The sequence below is a fragment of the Monodelphis domestica genome, chromosome 1 (genome assembly GCF_027887165.1).
Source record: "Monodelphis domestica isolate mMonDom1 chromosome 1, mMonDom1.pri, whole genome shotgun sequence".
Lineage (NCBI taxonomy): Eukaryota > Metazoa > Chordata > Mammalia > Didelphimorphia > Didelphidae > Monodelphis > Monodelphis domestica.
Window position 1 is genome coordinate 274,457,270 of NC_077227.1, and position 13,024 is coordinate 274,470,293.

Consider the following 13,024-nt stretch of genomic DNA (forward strand, 5'->3'; position numbering starts at 1 on the left):
TCCGTGAGGGTGGTGGTTTTTGTGCCCTTAGGTAGCCAGGAAGTTGTATCAAGGGATGGCAGTCAAGCACTTTCCAGGAGTAGCTTTATTACCTTTTAGGAAAAACATCCCAGTTTAAGGGAAACTGGAAGCTCCTGGTTCTATCACAATATAACAACATTTGTTCATCAGTTCCTTAATTGATGACAACCCCTTTAATTTCCAGCTCTTACTACCACAAAAAGATATAAATGGGGTTTTTTTGCACATTTAGGTCTATTTCCTTTCTTTGATCTCTTGAGATCCTATAGTGCTATCACTGGGTCAGAGGGTATGTAAAGGTGAAGATCTTTTGGGACATAGTTACAAATAGCTTGTGTTTATTTGTATTTATCTGTTACTGAGTTAGAGCATTTTACATAGCTACCTATAACCAATATTTCATCCTTTGACCATTTGTCACTTGAGAAATCATTTTATTTTTATAAATTTGAATGAATTCTTTAAATATCTTGGAAAAGAGACCCTCATCAGAGAAATATGCAAAAAAGAATTTTTTCTGTTATCTTTTTACCTTCTAATTTTAACTGCATTTGGTTTTGTTTGTATTAAATCTTTTTTTTAATTTTATGGAGTCAAAATTATCCATTTTACCTTCTGTTATCCTCTCTATCCTTATTAGTTTTTGAGCTCTTCCATTACTCCATTTCTTTTAAACCAGCAGTCTATATCCTGAAGCTTATAGGACTAGAATGAAGATGTATAGTAGCCTTTATCTTCAGTTATGGAGACAATTTCTCCCCCCCTCTAAACTTTTTCCAAACCATCCCTTGAAAACACAAACACTCAGAAAGGATAAGACAGATTGATCCTCTTCGTGATGGTGTGGAACATTTTCTTTATAGAATCAGGCCACTTTACTCTTCTCAAATATACATTCCTGAGTGAAAGGAGGTAAAGAGAGTATAAGGTTTTTGTATATATTCATTCAACAAGCATTCATTGCACCTTAAACCTTTAAAAGAAAAAAACCTGTTACATGTAGAACCATTATCTAATAGAAACTAGAATATGTGCTTTCTCATAGCAGAATTGTAGGTACTCTCTCTTCTCTTTCCTATTTGCCTCATCTTATAAACAATCACATATTTCCGTTACAAAGGCTCTCACCCTAAATTCTCTTAACATGTGCCTTAGATATAAACTTTATAGACATATTACTATATTTCTACATCCCTCTTATTATAACTAGCCTGCAAAATGGCAATCAAATCATTTGCCTGATTGATATATTAATATATGTAGAGGAAGAAGGAAAATAATCTAGATTATTGGTTCATTTTATCCCATTCTGCTCATCTCCTGCCTACATTTATTCTAGCTTGTTATCAGCCTTTTAGCCAGATGTTGAAAAGATCATAAAGGTGGACACAGTCATTCAATGACCAAGATGTTTATTACATATATATATATGTATATATATATGTATGTATGTATGTATATTAACCCTCACATATCCTGCCAGGATATGGCCTGTAAAATCAATTTCATATAGCATGTTAGTGGAACTGACCTTCTCTATTACTTTCTAAATTCTGGGTAGAATTTGATCCAAGATAATTAGCCCAGTTGATAAGTCTACAAACTTCCTCATCCAAAAAACTAAACAAAATAATAAATGATTTTAAATAGCTTTAAATAACATATGCATTAAACCCTTCTGAATAATTAATCTGTGCCTTTATTAAGTGCTAACTATATTCTAAGAACCTTGATAATGCTAGGGATACAAGGAAAGGCAAAACTATCCCTACCATCATGGGATTTACATTCTAATGAGATAGAGAACATATAAATAAATATACAAAGTATATACAGAGCAGCTGGAATGTAACCTTAGAGGGGAAGCCTCTCATAGCTGGAAGGTCTGGGGAAAATCTCCAACAGAAGGTCATACTTTTGGCTAAATCTTAAAGGAAGCAAAGGATTCTAAGAGGTTGAGGTGAGAGAGAGCCTTTTAGACTAGGGACAAATTAATGCAAAGGTATGGGATAAGAGATGGATAGGACTGTGGCTAAAATGTGGAGTGAGGAGAGGACTAAATTGTATTAAGACTAGAAAAGTAGGAAAGGGTCAACTTTGAAGAGCTTTAAATGCCAATTAAAGAATTTCATATTTCATCATGGAGTCACTGAAGTGATTCTTTGACTGGGTCCTTCCCAATAAGCTGATTCCCAGCCACACTACTCCCTTACTCAGTGTGGTGTGCCCACTACCCAACTAAAGCCATCCATACATAGCCTCTGCCTCCCTGGAAGAAAGGATTTCAGATATGTTCCACCATGTCCAGCTCAGATGTATTTTTTATAATACAGACCAATCCTTTATCTTCTCAGTTAAATTACATATGAATGCTCAGTTACAGATCAGTTACCTAACTGAAGTTTTTCCCTCACACTGAAATAATAGATCTGTACGCCTCTAAAAACTTTATCATTTGGTTCTAATTTTAATATCTGCATATTCATTGTTAGGAAAATGGATTTCTATTAATGTAGGATCACTAATTACTATGCCTTTCAACAGATACTCCATCACATATATTTAAGAAATAAAAAGAATGTTTCTAGCCTCATCTTTTTTCTTAGTTCTTGTAATCAAGTTACAAGAGTGTGTACTGGACAGCTAAGTGGGTTACTGGATTGAGAGTCAAACATAGGGACTGGAGATCCTGTATTCAAATATGGTCTCAGACATCTCCTAGCTATGTGAACCTGGAAAAGTCATTTAATCCTCATTGCCTAGCCATTACTGTACTTCTACCTTGGAATCTACACACAGTATTAATTCTAAGATGGAAGATAAGAGTTTAAAAAAAAAAGGATCACATTCCCAGCCATATTTGGGATGGTGACCATAATTCACCAGATGAAGGGGAAGAGTGAGGGAATAAAGCTGTATTCTATGAAGATCTCTTCTCTAAATAGTAGAAATTAATATAATGGCATATAGTAGCATAAGAGGACATCATACTTGTGATTTGTTATGATACTGGACTATGTTCTGTCCCCCACCCATTTTGGTATTTTTTATAGCTATAACAAGGACTCAGATGAATTAACCAGGTGGTTGGAATCTGCTCAGCAAACTCTGAATTATTGGAAGGAACAATCTCTTAATGTATCTCAAGACTTGGATACAATTAGGAGCAACATAAACAACTTCTTTGTAAGTTATACAAGAATATCTTTAGTATTTATTTGAAAAGCTGTTTAGAGAGCAGACCCTTGAGTCAAGAGGATGAAAGTCCCATCTCTGTCTCCTGGCTTTGTTACCCTGGGCACAACCCTCAGTGTCTCAGACAACTTTCTAAATTGAATTACATTTGCTGATCTATATGCTTTTCCTCATTGGAAGTTCCCTGAGTGGACAAAATCACTGATGAGGGCCACATACCTAGAGAGTATCCAAATTTCACCAAGAAAAAAAAAAACTCAGTAAAAAGGCAATCAATTCACTCCCTCATCCTATGTAAGAAAAAATAAATATTCTGAGAGCTAAATTTGAAAATAAAGACAGGAGGTTCTGGGTTCAAATGTGGCCTCAGACATTTTATGACCCTGGGCAAGCCACTTACCCTTAATTGCTAAGCTCTTACTGCTCTTCTGCCTTGGAATCAATACTTAGTATTGAATATAAGATGATATAAGGGTTGCTTTTTTTAATGAGTTCTTCGTAAAGCTTGCAAAATGATATGAATGCTCTGAGAAAATGAATTTCATTTCAAAAATATTTTTTGAGGCCAGCAACAAATACTTTTTCAATATTAGTCTCCATATCAGCCAAGTTTAGTAAAAGTTAATCATAGTTCTAAGGGATTAATTGTTGTAAAATTTGCATCCCTCAGGAATTTTCAAAGGAAGTGGATGAAAAATCTTCCTTGAAGACTTCTGTGATCAGCACAGGAAACCAGCTTCTTCACTTGAAAGAAGCTGATACTGCCACATTAAGATCTTCTTTAGCACAGTTTGAGCAAAAATGGGCAACACTGATCACTCAGCTTCCAGATATCCAAGAAAAACTCCATCAGGTAAATAGCTATCAAAGAACCCAGTAAACATCCCCAAACTCTCAATTCTCAGCTTACAACTTTTTCAAAGTCAATTCTATGATTCAGTGATTGGCATTATTGTTTTCTACTTTTCTCTAATAGCACCAATGAATGCAAGTCTTAATTACCAGACACTCCTCCATTGGGATCATTCTTAGAAAAGAAATGGGACTTTAATTACTCTATTTCCCAGTTTACTTATGCCACTCTCATACTTTATACAGAAGGTCATCTCCATTGTTTTTTGCATTGCTTATTTTTTGAGCTTGAGTACTGAGTTTGTTTGTGAGAGTAACCTGCATAATTATGGAGTGAGACCTTTTTACAAACCAGATATCATCTTTAGTGTTGCCCTGATTCATGCTGTTAACTGGAAGTAATTAAATGGAAATCATTTTGTCCTTGCAGCTTCAAATGGAGAAATTGCCATCCCGTCAGGCAATCACTGAAATGATTAACTGGATGGACAGCATAGAACAGCAGATAGCAGACGAGGCCACTTTGGATTCACAAAGTTCTGTATCTCAAGTGAAAAATCTTCTTCAGAAGTACAAGGTAAAACAATAAGAAGGGCTAAGAAGTTTTGGAACAAAAGTGAAAAAATCCTTAGGGAAATATGGAAACTATGTGACAGCAAAATTGGACTGAATTTAGTACAAGAAAAAAAATGAGCTATATTAAAACAGTAACTGATTCTCTCCCTCATCCTATGTAAGAAAATATAAATATACTCCAAGAGCCACATTTGAAAATAGGGCACGTAGCTAGTGCAGTGGATACAGTGCTAGGCCTGTCAATAAGTCAAAAAGATCCGAGTTCAAATGTGACCTCAGCCACTTACTAGCTGTGTGACTTTGGGCAAATCACTTAACCCTATTTGCTGTAGTTCTTGATTTCTAAAATGAGCTGGAGAAGAAAATGGCAACCCACTCCAGTATCTTTGCCAAGAAAACCCCAAATGAGGTCACAAAGAGTTGGACATGACTGAAAAATGACTGAACACCCAGATGTGAAGATGGTCTTCTTACTGCTTTTTATGTTTCCCCAGTACCATTTTGTTTTGTTTTTTAATTTCTGTCTGTATCCCTTTCTCCTCACACTATGTGCTTAGTACACAGAAGGTACTTAATAAAGGAATGATAATTTATTGATTGATCTTTAAGTCTACAATTGATAAATAATAATAGCACAAAGTATCATTTTGTTTAGTTGTGTCTGACTCTTTGTGACCCCAATTGGGGTTTTCCTGGCAAAGATGCTATAGGAGCTTACCATTTCTCCAATCACTTTACAGATAAGAAACTGAGGCAAACAGAGCTAAATAATTTGTCCAATGTTAATGATACTCAACTAATAAATGTCTGAGGCCAAATTTGAACTCAGGAAGATGAATCTTCCTAGAACTAGTACTCTGTCCCCTGTGCCACCTAGCTTCCCAATGTCCCTCTATTGTCCCATAGTGTTCATTTGCTAGCAGGAACTTTTAAAAAATGCCCAATTGTATATCTCTAGGGAAATGATATGTATACATTTAAATATAAAAATATATGCAAAATAATTTCTAGTTAGAAGGCACTAACTATCTCCAGGAAAGACCAAGATAGGTTTCCTGTAGAGGGTGGCATTTGAGCTGAGCTTTGAAGAAGCTAGGGATTCTAAAAAGCAAAGATAACTTCTAGGATTTGTAGGTTTTTTGAGTTTCTGTTCTCTAAGCCATTTATGTCCTGAGTTGGTACATAGCAGGCCTTTGCTGCCCTAGTGGGTGGAGGGAAGATTTATCGGCCAGTGACAAGGTAACATGAGACTTTCTTTAAATGTTCAATCATTAAGCAAGAGGGGGGTAGTTTAATCTAAAGTGACTTCCTAACCCAAAACATCCTTCACTAACTACAATTCCCTTACATATATTTTTCCCTCCATTAGACAATAAACTCCTAGAAGAAAAAACTGCCTCTCTTATGTGTTTGTATCCCAAGTGCAATGCATATGGTCAGACTTTATTAAATGATTTTTCATTCATACATCTATATAAAAGAAATTCCAAAGGGCTACATTCCTCACCCCTTCCTCAGATCCCAGTAAATCAAAATTCCAAGAGTTCTATAGATGGGAATGGGCCACGCCCAAAGAATTTTTCCAGGCAGCTGCGGAAAGGAATAGGTTTTCTGAATCTGCCTCAGTTATATATATAGCACTGCAATGATGACCCTAAGAAATAATAAAGCTTCAGAATCAGCTGTAAGTCCCAGGACAGAATGCCAAATTGGGCTTCTGGTTAGAGAGTACTTCATTAAAAACTTCTTTATGCCCCCTTGAGGACACTGAATTGCAAATCCATCTTAATGACCTTCATTCAAATTCATTTAAGTGTCCCTGTCGACCAGTCCCTCTAACACACTTAGGTTACTTGTTCTGTTCATGTTTTCTTTTTTCAGGAATCCAGGATGGAAATGAATTATAAGCAGTGGATAGTTGATTTTGTCAACCAGTCACTTCTACAGCTAAGCACCAGCGATGTAGAAAGTAAACGTTATGAAAGAACTGAATTTGCAGAACGCCTTGGAGAGATGAATCGTCAGTGGCACAAGTTACATGGGACACTAAACAGAAAGGTCTGCTCCTTTTTTTTCCTGTTTTCCTGGTTTTAGTTTGTGCTTTTGTGTTGGAACTTTTAAAGTATTATATATGTACCTACATATATATATATATATATATATATGATATGATGTTCCAAAAATCTTAGGGTGCTACTGAGTTTTAGTACCATTAATCGTTTAAAACTGCATTGATTTCTAACTCCATACATATGTGCATATATATACATAAATGTGTATGCATGCATGTTTTCATATATGTGTATATTTTTATTTATATAAAATGGAGACCTCGAGCACAATGGGTGAACCCCTCGTGGTAAATTTTGGGGAGAAAATAGATAAGAATCACAGAGAGCAAGCAGGCATGAATAAGTTGAAATATATAGGTTGAGTATATACAATCTTCAAATAGATCTCAGATCTTGTTGATTCTGGAGTTTCCTCCAAGAATGCAGATGACATCCTCATCTATGACATTGTGTAACCCATCCATGCCTGCCCATCTTCTGTAACTCTTGTTCACATCCTCCAAGGTATGATGATGGATATTTGCTTCTCTCGTTAAGTCATCACAAAAGGTCCATCCAATGAGGAAGATTGGGGGCTTCCCTCACATTTTCTTGACACCGAGAAAATATCAATAGAGCACGTGGGCTTCATTTTCAGTATACATCTAGATCTCTAATATAAATAAATATATGTACTTCCAGATATAATATATACACTAAATATATCAAAATGTGACATCTAAATACAATATATGTAGCATATTGTATATATATATAGTATCAGACAGTAATATGTCTTTCTTTATATAACAGGATATCCTCAAAGTTGTACTGTTTTAACTTTTGAGAGAGACACACACACAAAGTGCATATATATGCATATATATACCTATATAGAAAATGTGTGTGTATATATATATGTTATATACATGTATTTTATATTATACAAAGGCAAGACATATTAGAATCTAGTGATTAATGGAATTTTAAACTATTAAAATTTAAAACTGTACTGTCTTTGGGGATACCGTGGTAGACATTGACTGAAAATATTACAAAAACCTGGATCTATGATATCAGTTCAGAAGACTTTACTGGACAATCAAATAAAAAGAATCTAGAATTTTTAGATTTTATTTATTTAAGTTTACAAATATAGGTGTTCCAATCTCAATTGTTCTTTGAAGTATGCACTCTAATATATGTAGCTAAATATACTTATAGTTATCCAGTTCTTTAAAAACATATTCAAGTAGCTAAATTATGATTATGTTTACTCTCTGAAGTAAAATCCTTCAGTTTTCCCAGAGTAGTATACATAGGAATTTGTACTTAAAGTTAGAAGAGATCTCTTGGACTTTTATATCAATTCCTTCATTTTGCAGATGGGGAAACTGAGTTCCAGCATGGTTAAGTGACCTTCCCAGGACATGCCTAATATCCTAGGAAATTTTTGGTGTTTGTTTTTTGAGTCTTGTTATTAAAGGATGAGAGAGTGAGTGAAGACAGCATTGAATACTGGATAGAGAACTGGCTTAGTAAGATCCAGGTTCAATCCTAGCCTCTAACAATACTGACTTTGTGACTCTGAGCAAGTCACTTATCCTTTAAGGGCTTTAAAGGCAAGACTTAAGTGCAGAGAAAATGCCAAAAAATTTTTTTTAAATTGGAGTGTTCTTATATAAATAAAATTACAGGTCCAGTCCCTATCCCTATCTCCAGTAAAGAACAAGAAAAAAAATCTAATTAGGTTAAAAAAACAACAGGAAAAATAAATTCAAGATAATGAAATGTTCTATATGGATGATTTATGGTTACTGCCATTTCCTGTGAGAGTAAATATAATTTTATGTAAACCTCCACAATGTGAGCATAATTGCCCTCTCCTCTCCCCTGCCCAGAGGTATATAATTTGTTAATGAAGTATCATTCTGGTGATCTGGAGAGGTTGATAATACCATACCCATAGTAGGAAGATTCTAGAGGAAGAAATTTATAAAGTTTTGCATGAACTAGAAAGATAGTAAAAAATAAATTGCCCCTTGAGGATTAGCTAGGCAGATAGAGCACCAGGCCTAGAGTTGGGAGCACATGGGTTCAAATCTGGCCTTAGACATATCCTATCTGTGTGACCCTGGCCTGGGCAAGTCACTTAACCCTGATTGCTTATCTCCTACCATTCTTCTAAGACAGCAGGTAGAGGCTTAAATAAAAATATTCCCTTAGAGGATGTTTGATTTTGTCAGTATAAGTGCTCCCTTGGAACCTATCCAGATAAGAACCTCTCCATATTTTCTCATTTTGAACAATTACTTTTAAAAAAGAGTAAAAACTGTGTTTTTAAGTTATTATATAGCTTCAATAATAATTGCCAATCTAACTAGTCAACAGTTTAATTTTTATTTTAAATGTTAGTCTTTAATGAGACTCGATATGTTTTCCTTTTTATTAATTTTTTTCAAGAATTGTTAAGAAATCATAGATTTAAGGTAAAGTATTAGAAATGTAACAGAAAAAAGTGCTCTAAAAACTCATGTAATGATGTAATTCATTCATGTTTAGTACATTTGATTGAAGATCTATATTTTGCAGATTCAACATTTAGAACAACTCCTAGAGTCTATCACTGAGAGTGAAAACAAAATACAGACTTTGAGGAGTTGGATGGAAGCCCAAGGAGAGAGACTGAAAGCACTACAAAAACCTGGAAGTGTGATATCAGTGAGGAGGACTCTGCTGGACTGTCAGGTAAAAGAATCTAGCGTTTATAACATTTTTTTTGTTGTTCACTTATTTCAGCCTTGTCCAACTCTTTGAGATCCTATTGGGGGTTTTCATTGCAAAGATACTACAGTGGTTTGCCATTCCCTTCCCCAGCTTATTTTACAGATGAGGAAACTGAGGCAAATAGGGTTGAGTGAGTAACTTGCCCAGGGTCACACAGCTAGTAAGTATCTGGGACTGGATTTGAACTCACAAAAATAAAGTCTTCCTGACTCCAGGCTCATCACTATCCCTTGCACATCTAGCTGCCCTTGTTTAGCGCCTCCTTGATTTAAGTATTTCACAAATCTGTTTTTAGTTTTGTAGGGTCTATTCATTTTTAGAGGTAGGGGAAGTTCAAATGTAGATAATCGTGTCTCTACTTTCATCTGTGTGTATAATGTATACTACATAAGAAAATTAAATTATGTGTGTATATGTATACACACCCACATATATATAGTTATTACAGTGAAAACAGCATTTGAGGGCAGGAAGGGAATTGGAGAATAAAAACATTCATATGTACATTATTATGTACATAGGAATAAATATTATATTTGGTATGTATAAAATAGCTAGCATTTCTATGGTGCCTTTAGACTCTCAAAGAATTTTATATAAAATGTCTCATTTGAGCCTTACACAGTACTAGAGATGGACTCCACAAGTTTTATTCTCCATATTTGCAAAGGAAGACGGAGATCAGAGCACTTAAGTTACTTACACAAGGTTTTAGATATTTACTGCCCTGTTGAAGATAGGATTCAAACTCAAGTTTTTTAACTCTAAATCTTCTTTTCTTTTCCCTACATTCAGTTGCCTAAATAGTTAGGTAATTATATGTGTGTATGAGGGGGAGTTTATTTTATATCCATATTAGCATTTCTTCATTTGATGAATTTGGGGGAGAATGTTTTTTTAGTTTTTTTGTCACTGGAAGCTTTTGAGGATATTTGAGCTTTATTTAAGCAAAAAATTTGTAGAGGTAAGTATAGTCAACCACCAATTATTTGTACTTATTTCTCATTTGGCTTATCTTATAATTACAAAATTACTGTAAAATTATTTTTCAGGTCTTTCTCTTTCTGAGTCTCACCAGAGAAAGAGAGAATTTTCTTCCAACTGGTGTTTATTGTGATGAAAAAGAGATGTTTTCTACTGAGTTCCTATCACATTTAGAACAGAATTCCAACAGCTTCAGTCCTGAGGGATTTTGATGTATTCCTTTCTTATGCATTACATCTACTATTGGCAATCTTCAAATTATGATAATACTGTGAATAATGATGGGCAAAATTTTTGAGCTCTTAATGATAATTACTTGTTAGTAAAATGGAAATTCTATTAAGAACACTAACTTCTATTCATAGTGAATAATTTTTGCATTATTAGCTAGTTATGTGACAAGTCCGTTGTTATGTTGTCTTTCTTTCCCACAAAGGCAATTTTACCTTTCTCTTTTGCAGCAATAGCCAAAGATATGAACATGGACATTCACCAATCTCACTAATTATTCCAGCTAGATATTTTCAGACCAAATGAATTTATTATACTCCCTCTTCCCCTAGAGAGTTGAACAAACTAAAATTTGCAAAGACTTAGATCACTGATGATAATTTCAGATTTAGGGAAAATCCTAGATGATTACACAATGGCCAAGCATGAAATAAGGGAAAACTGGAAGAGATGGCATGGAGAATGTTCTCTTTAAGTCTCTGTCTCCCTAAAGTATCACTTATAGCTTTAAATTATAATCTATTATATACCTGTTGTACAGGGTCTGTAGACCATAAACAATACTAAGAATTTTGAGATACCCTGTCATTCATCATGACAGCTGCAGAGAAATTTGGTAGTTTAAAAGTATCACAGACTTTTCCCTTTTTCTGGATTAATAGCTTTTATTATGCCCTTTTACAAAACATCAGGACCGTTTCTCAAAATATCCTTTTCTCTATTAAATTCTTCCTTCTAACAAAGAAAAATTTTATCAAAATCCAAGTGACAAAGCAGCCATATCTGATAGAATGTTCAGTATTCCACAGCCATAATTCCCAACATCTCTAACAAAAGGAAAGAAAATTGTTTCTACCACTTTTCTTTGAAACTAAGCATGGTCACTGCAATTCATTTGAGTTAAACACCATTTTAGTGTTGTTTTCATGCATGTTATTATATACAATGTATATATGCTGTTTTTTTTTTTTAATTTAGATGAGGGAAACTTATTTGAATTGTTGTTGTTGTTCAGCCATTCCTGACTCTTTGTGATTCCTTTTGGAGTTTTCTTAGCAAAGATATTGAAGTGGTTTGCCATTTCCTTCTCTAGCTCATTTTACAGATGAGGAAACTGAGACAAACAGGGTTAAGTGACTTGCCTAGGGTCACACAGCTAGTAAGTATCTTCATGACTCAATTAGCTATTCTATCCATTGTGCCACCTAGCTGTCCCATTTGAAGAGGTACAGCATGATTTTTCTTAGAAAAATAAATATAGGTGGCATAGCATACCCGAGAGACTTTATATACATAAAACACTCCTTTGCATTACACAAACTAAAACCTCTTATATAGAAAATCAGACTTGAAGAGAATGAAGACACACAAAGGAGAAATAAATAGATTTTCAAAGGAAAGAGAGTAAATTTTGAAAACTACAATGATATTTCACTTTAATAACTATAACATTCTCAAAAAGCAATACTAACAACATGTTATTATGGAAACTGGTTTTCACAATTCCTTAAGATCAGTTTTTACCTTTATTTTTCCTCTTTAAAATGTTCGTTTTCTTTTATTACCATGGTGACAGAATCGAAGCCTTATGTCACTTCTTCAGCTCTTCTTGTGTTGTTTATTCCCTGCTGTTTTCTGCTAATAACAGTTCATCTTCATTGAGTAGCTCTCCTCTTAACAGTTTCCCTGAAGTATGGGGAAAACATGCCAACTTGTTAGTAAATAAGTGTTTCAAAGATTTCTAAACAGCTGGGTCTTTGGGGGAGGGAAGCAACTAGTTTTTATCATTTCAAAGCAGAAGGAAAGTCAAGAATTGTTTTTACTAAAAGTACTCCAAGCTTTTATCCTGTAATATATAGAAAAAGGCAAGTTGTTTGAAATTCCAAGATGATGATAGGAAATATGGTTAAACTTAAAATGATAAACACATATTTCAAGATGGAAAAGAGTGGTTTAAAGGATTAAATTAAGGATAAGTGTCTGAAGAACCTGTGTGCCATTAGCATAGGTAGCAGCAACTGGCTTCTTTAATCAAATGTTCAGAAAAGTGATTTAGATGCTTGAGGTGCCAATAAATTAAGCTATAAAAACAAAACCTCAGTTGTTGTTGCTGAGCAAATGAACAACTTACCCTTTTTCTATATAGTTTTGCAACCTGCTAGTGATGTTGACATACCTGCTTTCAAAGACTACTTGCTCTTTCCCAGGTTGAAAAATTCTACCTCTCTTTAATTTAATATTCGAGAATAAGTTATGTTAGGAAACCTGTGTGTAAACAAATGACTGTGAAAAGGTACAAAGAGACCTCATTTTATTGCCTAGGGAAT

The 13,024-nt window shown here is 34.4% G+C and overlaps 1 protein-coding gene across 8 annotated transcripts in view; it reads left to right on the forward strand.

Moving 5' to 3' along the window:
* The window catches only part of SYNE2 (spectrin repeat containing nuclear envelope protein 2), a 416,774-nt gene that overhangs the window by 309,273 nt on the left and 94,477 nt on the right, over positions 1 to 13,024 (forward strand). For all 8 annotated transcript variants that reach the window (XM_056810866.1, XM_056810871.1, XM_056810867.1 and 5 more), the window contains 5 exons: positions 3,075 to 3,207; positions 3,887 to 4,069; positions 4,499 to 4,645; positions 6,526 to 6,702; positions 9,288 to 9,443. In XM_056810866.1, the coding sequence (XP_056666844.1) occupies positions 3,075 to 3,207; positions 3,887 to 4,069; positions 4,499 to 4,645; positions 6,526 to 6,702; positions 9,288 to 9,443 (796 nt within the window). The remainder of the gene's footprint in view (positions 1 to 3,074; positions 3,208 to 3,886; positions 4,070 to 4,498; positions 4,646 to 6,525; positions 6,703 to 9,287; positions 9,444 to 13,024) is intronic.